General features: G+C 39.8%; 2 protein-coding genes across 8 annotated transcripts in view; one reads left to right on the forward strand and one right to left on the reverse strand.

The window, feature by feature from the left end:
- ENO4 (enolase 4) overlaps positions 1-21,034 on the forward strand; it is a 91,351-nt gene that overhangs the window by 21,622 nt on the left and 48,695 nt on the right. For 5 of the 7 annotated variants that reach the window (XM_077126143.1, XM_077126147.1, XM_077126148.1 and 2 more), the window contains 3 exons: positions 7,056-7,251; positions 11,294-11,361; positions 11,901-12,018. In XM_077126143.1, coding sequence (XP_076982258.1) covers positions 7,056-7,251; positions 11,294-11,361; positions 11,901-12,018 — 382 coding nt within the window. Of the gene's footprint in view, positions 1-7,055; positions 7,252-11,293; positions 11,362-11,900; positions 12,019-13,553; positions 16,000-21,034 lie in introns of those variants that run through there. The other 2 variants (XM_077126144.1, XM_077126145.1) reach the window with 2 other exon arrangements.
- Positions 16,726-21,034, reverse strand: part of SHTN1 (shootin 1) — a 105,514-nt gene continuing 101,205 nt past the window's right edge. Inside the window, exon 17 of the mRNA XM_077126150.1 lies at positions 16,726-18,440. Within this exon, the coding sequence (XP_076982265.1) occupies positions 18,218-18,440 (223 nt within the window). The 3' untranslated portion in view covers positions 16,726-18,217. The remainder of the gene's footprint in view (positions 18,441-21,034) is intronic.

The raw sequence follows: 21,034 nt of genomic DNA on the forward strand, positions 1-21,034 counted from the left end.
CGACAGCTGGCGCCCTCACGCCACGCTTGGTGCCCCGGGCCGACTAGCTAATTTGGCCGGACGCTCTCCTGTGCTGCGACAGCCGGCGACCCTCCCCGCGTTTGGAACCCCGGGCCGGCTGGCATTCTTCCAAGACGCTTCGGTTGCCGAACCTCCCCTACGGCGAGAGTTTTCCAGAGTTGAGGGACCCACAGCAACTTTCGCTGGTGGAACCCACAGACAGGCGTGTGCCACGTGCGCCACCTACTGGGCAGGATAGGAAGAACAGAACCCAGAGACTGCGCAGAAAAATCTTTCAACCTGTGGGGTCGAACACCCGGGGAAATCTGACTAAATGCCCAGACGCCAGCAGAAGATAACGGATCACGCTCAGAAAATTGAACATATGGCCCAGTCAAACGAAGAAACCAATAGTTCAAATGAGATACAGGAGCTGAAACAACTAATGCTGAATATACGAACAGAAATGGAAAACCTCTTCAAAAACGAAATCGATAAATTGAGGGAGGACATGAAGAAGACATGGGCCGAACATAAAGAAGAAATAGAAAAACTGAAAAAACAAATCACAGAACTTATGGAAGTGAAAGATAAAGTAGAAAAGATGGAAAAAACAATGGATACCTACAATGATAGATTCAAAGAGACAGAAGATAGAATTAGTGATTTGGAGGATGGAACATCTGAACTCCAAAAAGAAACAGAAACTATCCGGAAAAGAATGGAAAAATTTGAACAAGGTATCAGGGAACTCAAGGACAATGTGAACCGTACAAATATACGTGTAGTGGGTATCCCAGAAGGAGAAGAGAAGGGAAAAGGAGGAGAAAAACTAATGGAAGAAATTATCACTGAAAATTTCCCAACTCTTATGAAAGACCTAAAATTACAGATCCAAGAAGTGCAGCGCACCCCAAAGAGATTAGACACAAATAGGCGTTCCCCAAGACACTTACTAGTTAGAATGTCAGAGGTCAAAGAGAAAGAGAGGATCTTGAAGGCAGCGAGAGAAAAACAATCCGTCACATACAAGGGAAACCCAATAAGACTATGTGTAGATTTCTCAGCAGAAACCATGGAAGCTAGAAGACAGTGGGATGATATATTTAAGTTACTAAAAGAGAAAAACTGCCAGCCAAGACTCCTATATCCAGCAAAATTGTCCTTCAAAAATGAGGGAGAATTTAAAACATTCTCAGACAAAAAGTCACTAAGAGAATTTGTGACCAAGAGACCAGCTTTGCAAGAAATACTAAAGGAAGCACTAGAGTCAGATACAAAAAGACAGAAGAGAGAGACATGGAGAAAAGTGTAGAAAGAAGGAAAGACAGATATGATATATATAATACAAAAGGCAAAATGGTAGAGGAAAATATTATCCAAACAGTAATAACTCTAAATGTCAATGGACTGAATTCCCCAATTAAAAGACATAGACTGGCAGAATGGATTTAAAAACAGGATCCTTCTATATGCTGTCTACAGGAAACACATCTTAGACCCAAAGATAAATATAGGTTGAAAGTGAAAGGTTGGGAAAAGATATTTCATGCAAACAACAACCAGAAAAGAGCAGGAGTGGCTATACTAATATCCAACAAATTAGACTTCAAATGTAAAACAGTTAAAAGAGACAAAGAAGGACACTATATACTAATAAAAGGAACAATTAAACAAGAAGACATAACAATCATAAATATTTACGCACCGAACCAGAATGCCCCAAAATACGTGAGGAATACACTGCAAACACTGAAAAGGGAAATAGACACATATACCATAATAGTTGGAGACTTCAATTCACCACTCTCATCAATGGACAGAACATCTACACAGAGGATCAATAAAGAAATAGAGAACCTGAATATTACTATAAATGAACTTGACTTAACAGACATTTATAGGACATTACATCCCACAACAGCAGGATACACCTTTTTTTCAAGTGCTCATGGATCATTCTCAAAGATAGACCATATGCTGGGTCACAAAGCAAGTCTTAACAAATTTAAAAAGATTGAAATCATACACAACACTTTCTCGGATCATAAAGGAATGAAGTTGGAAATCAATAATAGGCGGAGTGCCAGAAAATTCATAAATACATGGAGGCTCAACAACACACTCTTAAACAACAAGTGGGTCAAAGAAGAAATTGCAAGAGAAATTAGTAAATACCTAGAGGCAAATGAAAATGAAGACACAACATATCAAAACTTATGGGACGCAGCAAAGGCAGTGCTAAGAGGGAAATTTATTGCCCTAAATGCCTTTATCAGAAAAGAAGAAAAGGCAAAAATGCAGGAATTAACTGTCCACTTGGAAGAACTGGAGAAAGAACAGCAAACTAATCCCAAAGCAAGCAAAAGGAAAGAAATAACAAAGATTAGAGCAGAAATAAATGAAATTGAAAACATGAAAACAATAGAGAAAATCAATAAGACCAGAAGTTGGTTCTATGAGAAAATCAACAAGATTGATGGGCCCTTAGCAAGATTGACAAAAAGAAGAAGAGAGAGGATGCAAATAAATAAGATTAGAAATGAAAGAGGAGACATAACTACTGACCTCACAGAAATAAAGGAGGTAATAACAGGATACTATGAACAACTTTACGCTAATAAATACAACAATTTAGAAGAAATGGACAGGTTCCTGGAAAGACAGGAACAACCAACTTTGACTCAAGAAGAAATAGACGACCTCAACAAACCAATCACAAGTAAAGAGATTGAATTAGTTATTCAAAAGCTCCCTAAAAAGAAAAGTCCAGGACCAGACGGCTTCACATGTGAATTCTATCAAACATTCCAGAAAGAATTAGTACCTACTCTCCTCAAACTCTTCAACATAATCGAAGTGGAGGGAAAACTACCTAATTCATTCTATGAAGCCAACATCACCCTCATACCAAAACCAGGCAAAGATATTACAAAAAAAGAAAACTACAGACCAATCTCTCTAATGAATACAGATGCAAAAATCCTCAATAAAATTCTAGCAAATCGTATCCAACAACACATTAAAAGAATTATACATCATGACCAAGTAGGATTCATCCCAGGTATGCAAGGATGGTTCAACATAAGAAAATCAATTAATGTAATACACCATATCAACAAATCAAAGCAGAAAAATCACATGATCATCTCAATTGATGCAGAGAAGGCATTTGACAAGATTCAACATCCTTTCCTGCTGAAAACACTTCAAAAGATAGGAATACAAGGGAACTTCCTTAAAATGATAGAGGGAATATATGAAAAACCCACAGCTAATATCATCCTCAATGGGGAAAAATTGAAAACTTTCCCCCTAAGATCAGGAACAAGACAAGGATGTCCACTATCACCACTATTATTCAACATTGTGTTGGAAGTTCTAGCCAGAGCAATTAGGCAAGAAAAAGAAATACAAGGCATCAAAATTGGAAAGGAAGAAGTAAAACTATCACTGTTTGCAGACGATATGATACTATATGTAGAAAACCCAGAAAAATCCACAACAAAATTACTAGAGCTAATAAATGAGTACAGCAAAGTAGCAGGCTACAAGATCAACATTCAAAAATCTGTAGCTTTTCTATACACTAGTAATGAACAAGCTGAGGTAGAAATCAAGAAACGAATCCCATTTACAATCGCAACTAAAAGAATAAAATACCTAGGAATAAATTTAACCAAAGAGACAAAAAACCTATATAAAGAAAACTACAAAAAACTGTTAAAAGAAATCACAGAAGACCTAAATAGATGGAAGGGCGTACCGTGTTCATGGATTGGAAGACTAAATATAGTTAAGATGTCAATCCTACCTAAATTGATTTACAGATTCAATGCAATACCAATCAAAATCCCAACAACATATTTTTCAGAAATAGAAAAACCAATAAGCAAATTTATCTGGAAGGGCAGGGTACCCCGAATTGCTAAAAACATCTTGAGGAAAAAAAAACGAAGCTGGAGGTCTCGCGCTGCCTGACTTTAAGGCATATTATGAAGCCACAGTGGTCAAAACAGCATGGTATTGGCATAAAGATAGATATATCGACCAATGGAATCGAATAGAGTGCTCAGATATAGACCCTCTCATCTATGGACATTTGATCTTTGATAAGGCAGTCAAGCCAACTCACCTGGGACAGAACAGTCTCTTCAATAAATGGTGCCTAGAGAACTGGATATCCATATGCAAAAGAATGAAAGAAGACCCATCTCTCACACCCTATACAAAAGTTAACTCAAAATGGATCAAAGATCTAAACATTAGGTCTAAGACCATAAAACAGTTAGAGGAAAATGTTGGGAGATATCTTATGGATCTTACAACTGGAGGTGGTTTTATGGACCTTAAACCTAAAGCAAGAACACTGAAGAAGGAAATAAATAAATGGGAGCTTCTCAAAATTAAACACTTTTGTGCATCAGAGAACTTCATCAAGAAAGTAGAAAGACAGCCTACACAATGGGAGACAATATTTGGAAATGACATATCAGATAAGGGTCTAGTATCCAGAATTTATAAAGAGATTATTCAACTCAACAACAAAAAGACAGCCAACCCAATTACAAAATGGGAAAAAGACTTAAACAGACACCTACCAGAAGAAGAAATACGGATGGCCAAGAGGCACATGAAGAGATGCTCAATGTCCCTGGCCATTAGAGAAATGCAAATCAAAACCACAATGAGATATCATCTCACACCCACCAGAATGGCCATTATCAACAAAACAGAAAATGACAAGTGCTGGAGAGGATGCGGAGAAAGAGGCACACTTATTCACTGTTGGTGGGAATGTCAAAGGGTGCAACCACTGTGGAAGGCAGTTTGGCGGTTCCTCAAAAAGCTGAATATAGAATTGCCATACGACCCAGCAATACCATTGCTAGGTATCTACTCAAAGGACTTAAGGGCAAAGACACAAACGGACATTTGCACACCAATGTTTATAGCAGCGTTATTTACAATTGCAAAGAGATGGAAACAGCCAAAATCTCCATCAACAGAAGAGTGGCTAAACAAACTGTGGTATATACATACGATGGAATATTATGCAGCTTTAAGACAAGATAAACTTGTGAACCATGTAATAACATGGATGGACCTAGAGAATATTATGCTGAGTGAATCCAGCCAAAAACTAAAGGACAAATACTGTATGGTCCCACTGTTGTGAACGGACATTTGAGAATAAACTTGAAATATGTCATTGGTAACAGAGTTCAGCAGGAGTTAGAAACAGGGTAAGACAATGGGTAATTGAAGCTGAAGGGATACAGATTGTGCAACAGGACTAGATACAAAAACTCAAAAATGGACAGCACAATAATACCTAATTGTAAAGTAATCATGTTAAAATACTGAATGAAGCTGCATCTGAGCTATAGGGTTTTTTTTTTTGTTTTTGTTTGCTTGTTGGTTTGTTTGTTGTTGTTGTTTTTTACTATTACTACTACTTTTATTTCTTTTCTTTATATTAACATTTTATAGCTTTTTCTGTTGTGTTGCTAGTTCCTCTAAACTGATGCAAATGTACTAAGAAACAATGATCATGCATCTATGTGATGATGTTAAGAATTACTGAGTGCATATGTAGAATGGTATGATTTCTAAATGTTGTGTTAATTTCTTTTTTTTCTTTCCGTTAAAAAAAAAAAAAAAAAAAAAAAAAAAAAAAAAAAAAGGTTTGCAATTGAACTTGTGTGATCTATTCAACTAATGCATATGACAAGAGGTGTTCGTTATCACAAAAGAAGGTCTCTCCTCCTAACCCACTTAAAAAAGTCAAAAATGTAAATTCTTGATGTTTAAGAATTTGAGAATCATTAACTTTATCAAACAGATATACTGGACATTACTTTATCCTTTTTGAGACAACTCGACTATTCAAATGGGGAAGAGGGAGTCATATGAGTGCTGGATCTCATTTGGAGTCCCAGAGTATCTCAGTCCCAGTCTTTATGTCTATCTTTCACATCCTATGCTATACACCAGCACTCAGGAAAGACACCTTCTAAGCTTTAACGGTGCCAGATCTGCCCTTTGATGAGATTGTCTCGAAGCTCTGACCACAGCTCTTTTTAGTGTGATAGGATATAGCTGCAGGGTCTCTTTTAATGACCCTTTTAATGGATAGGAATTCTGGTTCAATGCTGGGAGATGACTTTGTATATTATTTCCATTTTGAAAACATTCATTTGATATTGTAGTCTCTGCAATAAAAACAGGTGGCGTTAGTCTGCGAGGCTGCTGTGACAAAGCCTACACAATGGGTTGGCGTCACAGCAGCACTTTATTGGCTCATGGTTCAGAAGCCCAGGAGTCCAACACCAAGGAGTCAGCAAGGCCCTGCCTTCTCCCCAAACCCACGGCACCTGGTGCTGGTTTGCCACAATTCTTGCTTGCATCCCGACCTGCCTTCCCATGGGGAGCTCTCTTTCTTTACATCTGCTCTTCTGGTTTCCACTGGACTCCCAGCTTCTCCCTGTGGCCTTCTCTTTGTCAGCCTTCAGTTAAATGGACTAAGGCCCACACTGATTCAGTGAGCCACACCTTAACCAGTAACGACGTCCCCCAACGGTCCTATTTACAGATAAGCTCACTCCCACAGGAGTGTGGATTAAGGCCATGTCTTTTGAAGGGGAACATAATTCAATCTGCCACAAAGATTGTGAGGACAAAGAGGGAACAGAGCCCTCACAGGCTCTTTTCTTTCAGTGATCCATTTACCAGAAATAACTGCAAAATGACATGCCCAGCCAGCTGCAGCAGCATCATATATCACACAGGGGATGGGAATCTTGAGGAATGCCAGAGAATAGTATTTAATGTCTATTAGCATTTTCTTCTCTGGATCTTTAAGCTCTAATCTAAGTCATTTCAAATTCTTGTCCATGAAGCTTTTAATTTCTGTAGGTGGCAGGCATCCTGAAAAGAAAATAGTGCTTTGTGTATCTCTCAGTCAGTGTGTTACTTTTTGTGCTATGTGATTCCTCTTGTTCTGAAATGATGTTCAATACATTACAATGATCACTTCCTAAATATTTACCCAGGACTCTGAACAGTGGGACAGCATCCTGAACGCTCTTGGTTCCAGGTGTTACATAATTGCAGGAAATGCATCCAAAAGCATCTCTAAACTTCTAGAGGATGGGAACATCAGCACCCCTAAATCGAGTGGGCTGATCATAAATCACACAAATCAGACTACTGTGTCTGACCTGGTGGAAATAACCGATCTCATTGAAAGTGAGTAAAAATATAGACTTGAAAGATCCACAATGGACTTAACTTTGCTATGCAAAAAGTAAAAAAAAAAAAAAAAAAAAGCAGAACTTCACAGTTAATACAGTCATTGAATAAATCTTGAAGAAAAAATTCCAACCACTTGGGAGAGATTTAGTGCTGGAAAACCACACGCAATGTATGGATTCACCTCTCAGCGCTGCTCTCCGTCAGTTCATCCCCTTCACCAAGAAACACCACTGTCAGCTTCACAGTAGGGAACTCTCTTCTAATCCTTAACTGTACAACCAATGTAAATCATTATACAACCAAGGCCTGATTCATTCTGAAAGGGTATTTGTTTGGGACTCTTGAGTTTGGCGTACAGAAAACCTTTAGGTTTAAGGAAACCTAGAGGGATATCCTAACCCTTACTGCTGAAGAAGTCTCTGATGTTGGGTCACAGACCATGGAATACCTGGGAACCCATTTGCCTCAGCCAGGTTTCCAGGCACAATGAATGCAGTGTTCAAGCTAACGAGAACTGCTTCCCATTTACAAAGGCAAACCTTCACGCCTAAGAGCAGCAGGTTCAGATATGTTTAGCCTGTATCATATTGTAAGGTATTGAAAATTCTCTATGATTTATTCTCACTTTATGTTCTAGATTCACCCCTGACACATCAGTACATAGTAAGGTGTAGTGATTACTTGTTTGAGAAGAAATTTAGCTACTTGGCATATAATCAGATACCAATGAGCCATGTTAATTTGCGTTGACTTAGGGGAGTCTAGGAGGGATCCAAATTAAGCAGTAGATCACCCACTACAAGCAGGTCTGCTTCAGCAGGAAGAAAGCAGGCAAAAAGAAGATTCAATCAGAAGCAGGGAGTTTTCTATCATTACAGAGACACTGGGGCTGGGGTATGTTCACCACCAGGCAGCATTGAGAGGCAGGCAGGGAGGTGGGCAGGTTGGAAGCAGGGCCTCAGTCATCAACTTGGGATTCAGGAGAAGGCTGCCAGGCATGGGGATCAGCACAGGACAAGGGAAAAACTGGGCTCCAATGCTGGTGGGTCTAGGGGGCCAGAGGAGAGAGCCTTTAGTTAGTGTCAGTGCATCAGGCATTTTAGAATTGGATTTAGTCCTTACAAAAACCCAGCGGTCAACGTCATTTCCATATTACTGATGAGGAAACAAGACCTTGGAGAGATGAGGTACTACCCTACAGTGATCCCACTACCCTACATGCCTCCATTTTTAAATTGAAGTTAAACTTACATAACATCAAACCATTAAAAACTGAACAATTCAGTGGCATTTAATACATTCAGTGTTGTGCAACCACCATCTTTATAGTTCCTAAACATTTTCATCACCCCAAAAGGAAACTTTATACCCATTAAGCAATTATACCTCATTTCCCCCTCCCCCAAGCCCCTGGCAACCACTAATCAGATTTCTTTCTTTGCATATGTCTATTCTGATATTTCACATAAATGGAATCATATATGACCTTTTGGGGGGTTCATCCATGTTGGAGCAAGTATCAGTACTTCATCCCTTTTTATGGCTTAATAATGTGCTGTTGTATGGATGTGCCCCATTCTGTTTATCTGTTCGTTCACTTGACTGTTGTGAATAGTGGTGCCATGAACATGTGTGTGCATGTATTTGTTTGAGTGCCTGTTTTCAGTTCTTTGGGGGTATAGTTCTAGGAGTAGAATTGCTGGGTTATATGGTAATTCTATATTTAACTTTTTGAGGAACTGCCAAACGGTTTTCCACAGTAGCTTCACCATTTTACATTCCTACCAGGAATGTCCAAGGGTTTCAATTTCTCTTCATCCTTGCGAACATTTGTTACTTTCATCTTTTAAAAATATATAGTTATCCCAGTGGGTGTGAATTAGTATTGCATTGTGTTTTGATTTGCATTTCTCTAATGACTAATGATGTTGAGCATCTTATGTATTTCTTGGCCATCTATATATTTTCTTTGAAGAAATGTTTATTCAAGTTTTCTTGCCCATTTTTTAATCAGGGTTTTTTTTGTTGTTGTTGAGGTGTAGGATGAATAAATAAATATATATATATAAATGCATATATATATTCTTGATACAAAAACCCCTATCAGTTATGTTATTTGCAAATATTGTCCCCATATTTTAACTTTGGTAATTTACTTTGATGCACAAAAGCTTAAATTTGATGAAGTCCAGTTTAGTTTTTGTTTTGTTGCTCATGTTTTTGTTGTCATGTTTAAGACTCCACTGCCAAATCCAAAATCATGAAGATTTACCCCTATGTTTTCTTCTAAGAGTTTTAGGCTGTCTGCTCTTACATTTAGATCATTGATTGATTTTGAGCTAATTTTTGTTTGTTGTGCAAGGTAAGGGGCCATCTTTATCCTTTGCATGTGGAGATTCAGTTGTCCACTGCTATCTGTTGAAGAGTCTATTCTTTCTCCCACTGAACAGACTTGGAACCCTTGATGAAAATAGTTTACAGATGTTTGGGTTTATACAGGACACTCAACTCTATTCCACTGGTATCTCTCTCTCTATCCTTCAGTCAGTACCATACTTTATTATTATTATTATTATTATTATTATTACTGTATCTTTGTGGTACATTTTGAGATTGGGAAGAGTGAGACCTCCAATTTTTTTCTTTTTCTTTTCAATATTCTTTCAGTTGTTTGGGGCACTTTGCAATTCTATATGAATTTGAGGATCAGCTTTTCTGTTTCTACAAAAAAGGTTGTTGGAATTTTGATAGGGATTGCATGGAATCTCTAGATTGCTTTGGTCAGTATCACCATTTAACAATATGAAGTCTTCTAATCTATGAACACAGGATGTTTTTTCATGGCTCTTTTTTTAAATCCTCAATAGTTTCAAGCTCTTTACTTCTTCAGCGTCTTTGAATATGCAGTTCCTTCAGCCTAGAATGCTTTGCCCTGTATTTTACTTACGTAACTATTCTTTATTCTTCAGGTGTTGGCTTACATCTTCAGATATATATGCCTTCCCTGACTCCCTCCACCTCTAACAGTGTTCTGCTCTGAATCTTTCTGATAGCATCCAGAATAGTACTGACCACAATTGTATAACTATTTAATGTCTGCTCTTCCCCACTAGTCTATAAAATCCTCAAGCTCATGCACAGTACCTGAAACATTAACCATGAGTGGGTCTCAGGAAATTCACAAAGGGCTTGTCTCACACGTGGGGCAGGACTTGGAGTCACACCTGGGCTGGTGGCAGAAGGAATGAAATGATCATAGTCCCTAAGGCTGCAAGCTGCTCTAGTCTGGGAATCAGGAAGAGAAAAAGCCCTAGCCCTGGCTTTTTCTCCTGGGCCTACATCTCCCTCATCATTTTGTCACCCACTTCACATTGCTTCTGTAGCACCTGCCTTTAAAATGCAAACACCAACACTATGGGAAGAAGTCCAGCTTGTACTTTGTAGGCTGTGTTCAATTTCAAGGGGTTTTGAGATCCTGAAATGATTGATTAAATATTATCAATACTGCTTTCTAATGAGGAAACATTCAGAATGACAGCTTCCTTTGAATAAAATTCTACATTGTGAAGTGTGAGAAGCCATCATTTATAAATATCAACTCACCCATAATACCTTTGCACTTACCATTTTTCATTAGCACAAAGGTGTACATTTTTCTACACTGAACATCAAGGAAAGTTGAATTTGTCTTTCAGTTGTGGTCTTAGAAATGTGTCGATCTAATTTGAGCATTTTTCCATCCTTAATAACAAAAATGGTGCATCCTATAATTAACGGTATCTTAAATTTGATGAGACATGGTTATTCATTTAGTATTTAACATCTAAGCTACTAGAAGGAGGAATAAACAGATAAAATCAGGACAATGAAAGTGTAAATGTTTGGACTAGAATTTTTAGATGGTCAAGTAATTGTTTGATTCCTTATAGGGACTTTGTAAATCTCTGGCAAATTTTTAATATCGATCTCGGAGGCTCATATATATGTTGACGGCTTCTATACTATATGAAATTGAAAAGCATTCCTCTGCTTACAGGCAAGAAGTACATCACCGCCTTTGGAAGTACAGAAGGAGAGTCGCCTGATGATAGCCTTGTCGATTTGGTAAGTGCTGAAAGCTGGTCAATTGCAGAATTGCCAAAACACTGCTTTTATCACGAATTGGTATTTCAAAGAAATGCAGCCTTTGGTGGAGAAAGTCATATAACCTTTTATGAAATAGACTTGCTTCCTCCCAGACAGCTACCTTTTGCAAAGAGCTAATCTTTGAACTTTTAAAAAGAAGAAAGATTGAAGTCGAGAAAAAATGATGTGCACACGTAAATGACTGGGTCGTTCACTTCCAATCTTAACTCTTAAAACGAAGTGAGAAAGGCCAGAATGCTCTTAGATAAAATCAGCATGCTTATATTCTAGTAAAGCGCCTACTGTACAGTCATACTATTATACTATTTCCTTACCTTTTGATACTCTCAGCATGCAAAAAGGCCACTTATTTGTGTGAAGATAAAAAACTAAGTTTATATATATATGAAACACACACACAAACACACACCGTGACAAAGTTCCTCTCTCTAAAGAATTGTTTAGCAAAACATGACTCTTTTTACTTTTATTAAAGTAAGTTGTTTTCCTCCCCTAAGGCCGTCGGACTTGGTGTCCGGTTTATCAAGTTGGGAGGTCTTTCTCGTGGTGAACGGGTGACTAAATACAACCGCCTTTTTACTATAGAGGAAGAACTTGTCCAGAATGGAACACTGGGTATGTGCTGCTTTCTTGCTTTGTTTTCACTTAGCCATGAATAAGAGAACAAAGATGGGAAGAGGGGAAATAGAAGCCCCTCGGCAGGAGGGCAGGGAATCCAAAGACTAAAAATAAGTGCTGACAAAACTAGGATGGCATTTGCCACAATGTACATTGTTATCTTAATGGATTATCTATTTACCTGAATGTTTAAAATGCTCCCCTTTTCTCTTGCTGAATAGGCTGCGTGATGCTTTTCAGTAGAATTAATTGATTGGAATCTCCAAGCCTACCTTTTGTTATGGTCCAAATTATACTAAAGGTTTTTCTGCACTGCCCGGGAAAGTTAAAGGCAGATATATTTTCCTGATGGTTCTTGGAAACAGCTCATTGCATTTAAAACAAGTAGGCAGCATGTTAATTTTAACATTGTGCCTTGGAAAGACTAAGGTCTCAAGAGAAATGAACCAATCCTTTATGAAATCAGACCTCTGTAAATTTCAACAGGTAGCAGCACATTGTGCACTGGCTACTGGAGAGAAACACCCCATGTATGTATTTTTATATTTTATGTTAGTGATTGTGATGGAGGCAAATAGCATGCAGAAACATTTAAAGAGAAATCGTGATTGGCAAGTTGTCATGCTTAACATTAGTAGTGATCTTGAAACACACCCTCAGGGCACAGAAAATAAAGACGTGATTGAGAAACTATTTTCGAGCCATGTGAGGGCCATTAAAAGTTTCTGGTATTTAATACAAGGGCTTAATTTTCTAAGTGGGTGGAGTTAGGCTGCTCCACCTTTCACCTGATTATGTTTTATGTCCTGTCTGACTTGTGGAGGCCTTAGGCTCTCCAGCCGACCCCAATTTCGAGCCAGACTTTGCCAGAAGGGAAACAGCAGCTTCAGGGAAACAAAAAGCAGTCCAGTGTCCCGAGGCCCAGCTGCTGGGTGACAGTGCAGGACCCAGAGCATTCCAGAATGGCTTTATGGATTAACTACAATTTCTCTGATCTTGGCAGTGGCCAATAAATGTTAAGCGGTCGAAAAAGTGGAAAACCAAGTCTGTCCACTCCTGCTTTGGAGTAGGATATCTTGGCAAAAGCTCAGCCTTTAAATTGCTGTCCTGGCCCACACGGACCTGACAGTCCAAGTCTGCAGTCATTTACCTCACAGTTAGCTCCTGACGGTTTGTATTCATGTGTTAATACTGGCCTCGCCTCTTGCTTGTCCCCTTCCTCTTGTCCTCTTCTAAGGCTCGGCCCAAAGTGTACTCCACGTTACAATGTTCCAGAACGTTGTATTAGGGTATAATGAAAATTGAACAAAACAGTTGCACCGCACAGTTGAGTACAGCCCGACAGGCCCCATTTTAAATGGTTCTGGAATCCTCTCTGCTGGCGGTCTCAGCACTGTTGAGTCTGCACCGCCACGTGACACCTCCAGACAGTTCTGAAAGCCGTGTCCTTAAAGCCATGTAGCAAATAACACATTACACTTGGCACTGTTGGGTGAGACTGTAAACTTCACTGTTGCTCTCTTTATACATAGGTTTTAATGAAGAACACACATTTTTAACCTGTTCCCAGGAAGGTGAAAAGGCTGCCGAGGCTGCGCTGGCTGTTGGCGAGCTGCCTGAACCCCTGGAGCCTTTCTTCCCCACAGAAGTTGTGACCAAAACATGAGTGCCTCCTGGTTAAGGCTGTGCGCACACCAGCTTACAGCCACACCTTTCCTATTATCAGAGTGGTGGGTGCGAGGCACAGCTCCACATTGTTTTTGCTCTAAAACTTCACTAACTCATGTAGTTTTTACTCTTCTTTATTGCTCGGTAAAATACATGTACGGTAGATTTAACTGAAATTAGCCCTGTGAACTTGTTTTATAGCAATCACATTTCCATAAAGATTCTAGCTCTCCTATGCATTTTTAAGGTCATCACCAAATAAGAGGCCAATCCTTTTGTTGCCAATTCCAAACCCAATTCAAGCGCCTCCTCACATTTTACAAATTAGAACATCTCTGAAAATAAACACCTAGTTAAACTACAGGCTCTGCGGGCCAGGAAAAGGTGACCATCTGCGTTCATCTTATATATCCGTGCTAAAAACTAGCACGGACACATTACTGCAGCCAACCTCAGGCGGAAGTCTGAGAACTTCTTGTAATCGCCTCGGCATCACTCCGTCTCGCTCTCTCACCTTTCATCCTTTTCCTGATTCCCTCCTCTTTTAAAAATTTAGTTTTTCTTGTATTATTTACACCTCTGTGGGTCTCTTTAGATGGTGTGGAACAAGAATGAGTATGAATTACAAATATATCAATGAATGAATAAATATTCTTAAGGCTACTAAAAGCCAAATTATTTAAACAACGGCATGTAACAAGCAGTCAGCAAGTACTTAAAACAGACTGCCTCCTCTAAAAGCCAGTACTTGGGTGATTGCAGAGCAGTATCAAAAATAAACATGTTCAAACTTACCTGTAGACATAACTGCTTTGTATGCTTGAGATCCTTTGTTAAAAGGCTACTATTTGTCTTTTCCAAAATTTATATAAATTGCTATCTGCTGACCTGCAGGAGAGGAGGCTGTTTTGATTTCTGATAAATTCTATACATTTTTACTAAGCACACCAAGGACCTTTCCTTTTGAACAGTAACATAACAAAGGAACTTACTGTCCTCATTGTAGAGCCAAGGCCTTCCTCTCGAAGCTGTGATTTGAAACTGGCTCAGGGGTTTCCCAGAGCACAAGGCAGGAGAAGCGGATGGTCTCACTCTCAGTTGGGGGAACTGTGTCCCAGCCACTGCCTCTTTTGATGCTTAGCAACAGACAGTGGGGTATGAGGAACCTGGGGCAGGGACGGTTCGTTTTCAAGGCAAGAGGAAGATGACTGAGTGGCTGCTCAGGTAGGCCTCGTGCATGTCTTCAGGCCCAAGTACACACGCATGCACGCGCACACAATCAATCTTCTATCAGAGATCGTAGGGGGCTACACCCCAGAACTGTGGTACAAATTATACTTGAATGGATGAAACCAGAGCAGAAATGCACAACAAAGTTAATGAACTAGCAACTAAATTAAATTAGCTGAAGAGGTGATTTAACATCTCCACCAGGTCAGCACCTTAATTTCAACGTACAGCACAGCCCACTCGCCTTAACCTCACCTGAGGATTGGGCCCGCCAATGGAAAGGTAGTATTTTAATTTAAATTAAATTTCTCCAAGTGCTAAGGACTCATGTGATTTGTTTTTTCTGTAGAATGATAAATATACATAAATAGAGGAAAATATTATCTGTTAAAGAGACAAAAGAAACTAGTCATCCCAGATTTTTTTTAAATGATGGTAAGATGCAGGAATGCTAGTGCTGGGAAGAAAACCCAAACCAGTCCAATCCTTAAGTGAGGACTGCTTGATAATCCTTCTAAGATGGGTGATAATGATGGATGGTTATCTGCTCTCCACAGTTTATTGGCATGTAATCTAAAGTTGTTCCGTGATGAAGATGATACACGTGTATACTGCACATTTAGAAAAATCATCTAGATTTTGTTTTTAAGAGTCAGTGACATACAGACTGTCATTTACCTGTCACACAGCCTAAATATGGTCTGGACGGATCTATTCTGTTTCTAACAAACATTTTACTGTTAACAGAGAGAGAGAGAACTACCAGTGAGTAGTCCGTCCTTTCTACTCAGGCCAAAGCTGGGTGGTTATAGCCCTGTCAACCCTGCCAGTCAGAAGCTTCAGAGCTGCTGATCAAACTGCCCAAACTACGGGAGGTGAGGAGCTCAGTTAAGGTTAGAGCAGATATGAAAGGGTGCCAGAATTTTCATTAAGTTCTTATTCTTCCAGAAAAGGTAGACGTGGTTTTTCTTTAGTGGCAAGAACACAAAGTACCTCTACCCTTTGACTCACTCTGACCATAAAAATGCTTCAACATCAGTGAACATTTCCAAAACAAAATTTTTTTTTTGGTTCCCTTTATTCATTTATTCCCTTTTGGAAGGGAATAAATAACCTTTTTGAGAAGAAAAAAAAAAAAAAAACGAAAGACAACAGTCCCTTCCAACTTTAAAAGAGTATAAGTAGGATGTCTACAATTTTTAATGCAAATAGCAAAGAAGTACCGTGAAGATACAGCACGAGTTTTCCCAGGCTTTCCCATCCAGAACTGCTTTTGTTGACAAGCATCCTACCAGGGGCAAAAGTGTCCCAAAATTGAGGTGAAAGAGGGAAATACTGTGAGAAGAAAAAAAGAGGAAACAACCGCATTGAATACCTTTATATCAAATTGATGTATATGCTTTAAGATTATAGTGAAGGAAAGTAAGCAGCTTAAAAAAAAGAGCAAGTTCTCTTTCAAAATACCAGTTACTAAATAATTGCTGTCTGTTCCAACTAATGCATCTCACCAGAGCCGACTTCTTACCTAGGAAATGAGGTCACCTTATAACCACATTATTCATTTATGTGTGTAATAAAATACGGGACAACAAACGTATGCATCTTCATTTCCTAAATGTATCTAAGATATATGCCAGTAGATTGATGAAGGAAGTTAGCCTAAAGAAACATGGAATAAAATTCCTCCCCCCATAACTATGTTGTGGATTTTAAAAAATTATTAAAATGATCTACTCACAATTATCCTATTTCTGAATATCAAGCATGGGGAACCAACCCAGAAATGACAATCACCACAACTGACCCTGAAATGGGAAACTGTTGGTGTTTTTTAATAAGTTGTTGTGAGGAGAGTTCAGATCACAGCATAACAGAACATGTTTAAGTGAATTAATGCAGTTTGTAATTAGCCTATCTTACAGCAGTCTTATTCAGTTGAGGAAATAACACGTGCTACATTTTAATTCCATGGAAATAACTGCATTTTACTTCCCCATGAATAAACTGATAAGAGACTGTAAAATCATCACTGGAAGAACATGGAAAGAGTCAAGCATAACAAACCTATAGAAAGACAATTATCTCCAAATTTAGGAAGTACATTTACCTGACTGACTCCCACCTCTTTAAACCTACGCTTAGTACACGTGCAGAAATAAAATACAACCACTGCAATTATTACTATCATTTTCTGTTGCCCTTAGGTAAAAAACACCTGACAGCTACATGCTGAGCCATGCTAACAAAACTAAACCTTTCACTTTCTTTAATAGTAAAATTACCATTACTGAATCATTGTCATAAAAAATGCATTCAAGTACATTGCCACTTATTTTAAATAAACACCAATTTGAAACAATCAATTTTGAAAAGCTGTGTAAGACTTTTTTTTTCAATCCCTGATTACACTTCTATGTATTCACTGTGGTAGCCTGAAACACTGTATTTCTAGAGACGAACTACCACTTCATTTCTTAAAACAAACAAACAAACAAAAAAACAAATGAAAAAACCCTGTATAATACAGAACAGCAGTGAAGCAAGAAAATTGTGTGCTTGTCACTTCACTTCACTTTACATGAAAACTGTGATAAACGAGGGTACTTGTGCCACCTTAGTATATGAGAAAACACAACCAGATCCCTAGAACATTCCCCGGGAAGTCCTCGGGAGGCTTTAAACATGACCAATAGCATATATTTTTCATTCCATTGATGTTAAGGTGTGTAAGATCGACTGTGCAACCTCTAGTCTGATGCCAGCTCCTGAATTTTAAGCTTATCTCAGTATCCTCCAGAAAGCGAGTTGTATGCCACAATGCCAACAGTTTCCATGCTGCTGTGGTTTCTCCATCAAAAGATGATTAAACCTAAAACAGACACTGCTTTGGGGACTTAAAACTACCTCAAATTGGTCATTTCTGTATATCCAGTTCTCTACAAGTGCCACAAATTTTCAGCATTACATATGGTGAGTGGTACGTATATTACCTAAAATGTTATCACCTTCTGAATTTTTTGTAACCTTCTAAAAGAAGTCACACTTAATACAGTAACAAGGAAAAACCTTAACCCCAATAAAGATGAAAAAACAAAAATTACTTAGAATGGGTATTTTGCTAAACAGCTTACTTGTATTTATAGTTGAACTACTTAACTTACAAAGTGACATCAGAAAAGAACCTGTATTCTGAATATATTACAAGAACAGAATGTCTGTAGCCCTTGCCAATACACCAAAACTAATCATGTGCTTATTGAAAAGGACTTCCAAACTTGTCAGCCTTCTGCTGTGGGAATCAGCAGTTGGAGCTGTCTGTCTCTCTTGTCTGTTCAATGCTGTCTTCTTTGCATTCCGGTTTAACTTCGACTTTATTCTCCTCATGTGGAGTTGGACCTCTTTCAGCCACCTGGTCTTTGGTTTGGGGTTCATGTGTGGAAATGGGATTTAAAACTACAACTGGTCCAGCTTGCTTTTCACTGTCCATGTATTTTCTCTGGGATCCGTTATTACTGGGAGGCCTAGGGGATGAACAGTTAAATCAAAAAGATAAAAAAAAATTAAAAAGCAGAGAAGGAAAATATCTTTCATTTTCCTGACTTCAGACAAACAAAAGAAACCCAAATGTTGTAAGTCTAACCAACACTCCCCAAGCTGTCTTTCAGATGCCAACTATTAATAAAATGATCAGATTACGTATTAGGAGTACAAAGAGTGAAGAAAGAAGGTGAAAAGTCAGAGCAATCAACCAGAGAAGTGTTAAAAAGGGAAATACACCTACCTGCACCATTACATGCTCCTTTCGGGCAGCACAAAGCTCAGGGACACACCCTGCACTCCTCCTCGCACCTGCCGCCCGGCGCCCGCCACACCTGGCTGGTTGGAAGGAGCCAGTTACCCCCCTGCCCTTGCACCCCTAGTGTCCACCTGGTAGCAGGTCAGCTGAGGAGACTGCATGGATGAGGAGAAACAGCCCTGACCGTGGTGGGTGCAGCTGCTGCCTCTACTGGCTAGAAGAGACCTGGTCAGGCCCGAGGAGGGGTGGGGAAGGGGCAAGGGGAGATGGGAGAATGCAGAGAAGCAGCTAAAATGCTAAGTTACCCCACAGACTTTTTCCAAAAAGCGACATCAGGTATCCTGAGAAACTCCTTATTGAGTTTCAGATGCTGATTATTTTCCCATCAAGACGCCTCCTCTCTTCTCTCCAGAGGCAGGAAGTGACTGGTTGTCAAGCACAGTGGCTGACCGTTCTGTTGTGGAAAGAGAGCTGTCTCCGAAAACGCTCTTCTCTTTCCTCGTGTCAGGACATCAGGTTGTTGGCATTTAACTCTTCTCGGAAGTCACAGTCAACACCCACCCGGGCTGCTGACCTGATGCTGAAGGTGGAGGCAGCTCTAGTGGGCTGGGCAGGGGCTACTCACGCTGCTCTGGTCTTCTTGGAAAATGCTAGAATTTGGGCGTTTTGCCCCAGGGAGCTGCAGGTTAGGCAATGCCCAGCACACCCCCGTCCCTCCTGTGGCATTGGGACACCTCCTGGGAATTCATGCGAAGGGTCTGCCTAGGTCTCCACCAAAGAGTTGATTTCCACTACTCCACACTCTCTTACCACCCGATACTTCTCCCTTTTTGGACTTAACCACAACTGTAATTAAAGACCGGTGCGATGCATTTAGTTGTTTAGTGTCTGACTCTTCAAATAAAACAAATGTCCAAGAGGCTGGGACTGTTAGCTCTGTTCAGTTACATTCCCAAGCACCTAGCTCAGATTCTGGATTTTATGGAATAAATAAGTGAGTGAATACCAATAAGTTAACTGTGAAAGGCTCAGAACGAATGGGGCTCTGGTGTGGGCAGGTCTGCAGGTTTCTCTTACACAACAAATGCAACAGAACAAATGCTCAACTGTTGAGAGAAAGTGTCTGCATGATGCAGTCAGTCACAGGAAAAAAAAAACCTTCAAACTCAATGATCACACAATCTTATCACCTTCTGAGCAGTTCCACAAGATTTGTCCAAATGCTCAAAATCCACTCCATATGGCTGTCTGGTTATACAAACCGCAAGGCTTGGCTGTCTTTGTCACTGACTAATACATAACTCTGCCTTGAAGGTTGTAGAAGCAAAGAGACAACCAGGAGCCCAGGAGGAATGCTATGCTGTACTCAGGACAAGTTCTTTCATTTTTGCCTGGATTTAGCAAAGCATGTTTCATGAGAAAACACCAGGACTTGGCTCATCCTCCCTGGCCAAGGACCTATTCTCAAGACATCTGTGGCTACATTTTGGGAGTCAGCTTCTCTCACTATAACATGACAGCGCAGTCTTAAGCTGCATGCTGTTTAAAAGACTTGTGTCTTAGTTTTCCAGGACTGCTAAGACACATACCACAATAGGCTGGCTTAAAAAACAGGAAATTGTGGGCTCATGGTTTTGGAGGCTGCAGTACCTCAGGGCACTGGCAGGGCTGGCTTCCCCTTGGAGTCTGTACAGTTCTGGCAATCCCCCATCGCTGGAGATCTCTCCTTGTGTCTGTTCCGCTGACTTTTGCCTTCTAATTCCACATCCAATTTCCTTTGCTTACAAGGACCTCAACCATATTGGACTAAAGTCTACCCTCATTCTGTCTGACCACTCCTTAACTGTGCATCTTCAAGGGTCCTATTTACAAATGGGTTCCCACCCACAGGACCAGGGTTAGGACTGAACTTGTCTTTTGTGGGGAACAAGATTCAATCCCCACCGGCATCCTTTTCTAAACACCATTCTCTTAGCCTGCTTTTGTTCATGACTCAGAACATAGTTTCCCCAGAGGTACCTGTTGACTTGGAAGATTATGCATTAGGGTTTGCTCAGAGAAGCAGAGCCACTATGAGTAATAAAAGCTATTTATTGTAGAAATTAGGCCTTAGGCGAGGGAGGGAGCCAGTTAGGCAGTCTATTGTTCTGCAACCAAAGCTGGGCCTGAAGCCAGCAGTTCTGGAGGATGGGAGGGAGATGGATGCTAAGTGACAGTAAGCAAGGACAAACAAGAATTCTACCTGTCTCTCACCACCTCCAATCCTGATGACGGACCTGCAGGGTAAGCCGAAGCCCTTCCCCACAAAGCTGCATGTGC

Source organism: Tamandua tetradactyla, chromosome 13, assembly GCF_023851605.1.
Source record: "Tamandua tetradactyla isolate mTamTet1 chromosome 13, mTamTet1.pri, whole genome shotgun sequence".
Classification (NCBI taxonomy): Eukaryota; Metazoa; Chordata; class Mammalia; order Pilosa; family Myrmecophagidae; genus Tamandua; species Tamandua tetradactyla.